We start from the raw sequence: 2,585 nt of genomic DNA, 5'->3' as shown, positions 1-2,585 counted from the left end.
GTGTACTGTGTGTGTGTGTGTGTGTGTGTGTGTGTCGGTGTTGTGTACTGTGTGTGTGTGTGTGTGTGTGTGTGTGTGTGTGTGTGTGTGTGTGTGTGTGTGTGTGACGGTGTTGTGTACTGTGTGTGTGTGACGGTGTTGTGTACTGTGTGTGTGCGTGTGTGTGTGTGTGTGTGACGGTGTTGTGTACTGTGTGTGTGTGTGTGTGTGTGTGCAGGTGGAGGGTCTGATAGAGGGGACGTCCTACAGCGGGTTCCCTGTGGTCGTGTCCCTCGACTCCCCCAGGCTGGTGGGCTTCGTCCTGAGACGAGACCTGGTCTTCTCCATAGGTAGGAGGACGTGTGTGTGTGTGTGTGTGTGTGTGTGTGTGTCTTTTTCTCGCTCTGGCCTTCCTCCTTTGTTTGCATGGTGTGTTTGCCAAGTTCCACTGGGTCAGTGTGTGTGTGTGTGTGTGTGTGTGTGTGCATCGCGAGAAACTTTTTTTGGGGGGGGGTTGTTTGCATTTGTGTGTTTGACAACTGGCGTTTGACGGCTCGTAGCTGTGTTTATTAGCTTGCCCTGTTTATTAGCTTGCCTTCAACGTGTGCTTTCAATTTAGCAAACATTCCAACTCACGTTTCAACTTTCTCCCTCCCTCCCCTCCCCCCCCCCAAGAAAACGCTCGCCAGCGCCAGGAGGGCGTGGTCAGCTCCTCCCAGGTGGTGTTCTCCGAGCACGTGCCCCCGCAGCGCTCCGACGCCCCGCCCGCCCTGAGGCTGCGCGCCATCATGGACCTCAGCCCGTTCACGGTCACCGACCACACCCCCCTGGACATCACCGTGGACATCTTCAGGAAGCTGGGTCTGCGCCAGTGTCTGGTCACGCACAACGGGTGAGGGAGGGGGGGGGGCAGTGTCTGGTCACGCACAACGGGTGAGGGGGGGGGGGCAGTGTCTGGTCACGCACAACGGGTGAGGGGGGGGGGGGGGGCAGTGTCTGGTCACGCACAACGGGTGAGGGAGGGGGGGGGTCAGTGTCTGGTCACGCACAACGGGTGAGGGAGGGGGGGGGTTGGGTCAGGTCACTACGGTCGAGGGGGGAGGTCGGGGGGGGGGGGGGTTGTGTCTGGTCACACACTACGGGGGGTGGGGGGAGGGTGGGCTGATGGATCGAACTGGAGAGACAGATGGATAGAATTCACTGTGGTCTGAGCCAATGATTCACTCGTTCTACAAGGTCACACACACACACACACACACACACACACACACACACACACACACACACACACACACACACACACACACACTGTCTTGTAATGTGCAGGCTCTTAGTTATGCGGTTGTCTCGCTTGAAGGATATTGATTTAAACATAGATCCACCATTTTGATTGGAAACAAATGTCTGTTCCAGTTTCTCTTGTCAGTTCAGAACAACAGCCCTGAAAACATGTCCTCCTCGTTAGTAATGTGTAAACTGTCTCTCTCTCTCTTTCTTTTTTTAACTGTCTCTCTCTTTCTATCTTTCTCTCCTCTTTCCTGCTCCCCCTCTTTTTCTAACCTTGTTCTTTCTCCTCCCTCTCTCCCTTGCTCGCCTCTCTGTCTCTCTCTCCCCCTCTCTCCCCTCTCTCTCTCTCTCCCCTTTCTTTCTCTCTCTCTCTCTCTCCCCTCTCTCTCCCTCTCTCCCCTCTCTCTCTCCCTCTCTCCCCTCCCTCCCCCCCTCTCTCTCTCTCTCCCCTCCCTCTCCCCTCCCTCTCTCTCTCCCCCCTCTCTCTCTCTCTCTCTCTCCCCCCCTCCCTCCCTCCCTCTCTCCCCCCCCTCAGGAGACTTCTAGGTATCATCACTAAGAAGGATGTGTTGAAGCACATGGCCCAGCTGGCCAACAGGGACCCGGACTCCATCCTCTTCAACTGACCTCCTTTCTTCACCTCCACTCCTCCGCTCCTCCCTCCCTCCATCCCTCGCTCCGCTCCTCCGCCAAGCGCCGGGCGCCCCCGGGACGGACAGCGCCCTCTCCTCCTCCTCCTTCAGAGGGGGTCAGCGGAGGAGAAGAGAGGGAGTGTGCGAGAACAAGACAAAGAAGAAAGAGAGAGAGAGAGAGAGACCGGCGTCTCCTCCAGTGACACGACGGATGAGGGGGCTCTGGGCTAAGACGGACGGATGAGGGACTTAGAGAGACAATGATGAGTTGCCCTATTTCTCTCTCCTCGTACAAAGCCCTCCCTCTCTCTCTCTCCCTCCCTCTCTCTCTCTCTCTCTCTCCATCTTTCATGTGTTACATCACGGCTGACACCATTGTCAGAGAAAGAGGAGACAGGCACACAGGCTATGTTATTGATACCAGACACAGAGAGAGAGAGAGAGAGAGAGAGAGAGAGAGAGCGGAGCCCCCAGGCCACCTCCAGAGTTCCCCCACTCCCCATGGAGGGGACGTGCCCAGGCAGAGCTCTCGCTGCTGGGATGAGACATGCTGGGGACCCCCCCCCCCTCCTCCTCATCCTCCTCCTCCCCTCTACCGGTCCTGGATCGCCTGGACGAGAGCTTCCTGTGGCCTGGGGGACGAGGGCTAGGGTGTGGGAAGAGATCACACACACGCGCGCACACACA

General features: G+C 57.3%; 1 protein-coding gene across 1 annotated transcript in view; it reads left to right on the top strand.

The window, feature by feature from the left end:
* The window catches only part of LOC311328206 (H(+)/Cl(-) exchange transporter 5-like), a gene marked incomplete at its 5' end in the record, with an annotated part of 8,851 nt that extends 6,467 nt beyond the window's left edge, over positions 1-2,384 (top strand). The window contains 3 exons of the mRNA XM_084462211.1: positions 218-329; positions 655-871; positions 1,802-2,384. Of these exons, the coding sequence (XP_084318337.1) occupies positions 218-329; positions 655-871; positions 1,802-1,892 (420 nt within the window). The remainder of the gene's footprint in view (positions 1-217; positions 330-654; positions 872-1,801) is intronic.
* Between the last annotated feature and the right edge of the window lie 201 nt (positions 2,385-2,585).

This window comes from Borostomias antarcticus (assembly GCF_949987555.1).
Source record: "Borostomias antarcticus genome assembly, contig: scaffold_732, whole genome shotgun sequence".
In the NCBI taxonomy this organism is placed as follows: Eukaryota; Metazoa; Chordata; class Actinopteri; order Stomiiformes; family Stomiidae; genus Borostomias; species Borostomias antarcticus.
Note: the sequence above shows the minus strand (reverse complement) of the source record. Positions and strands in the feature narration are given on the sequence as shown.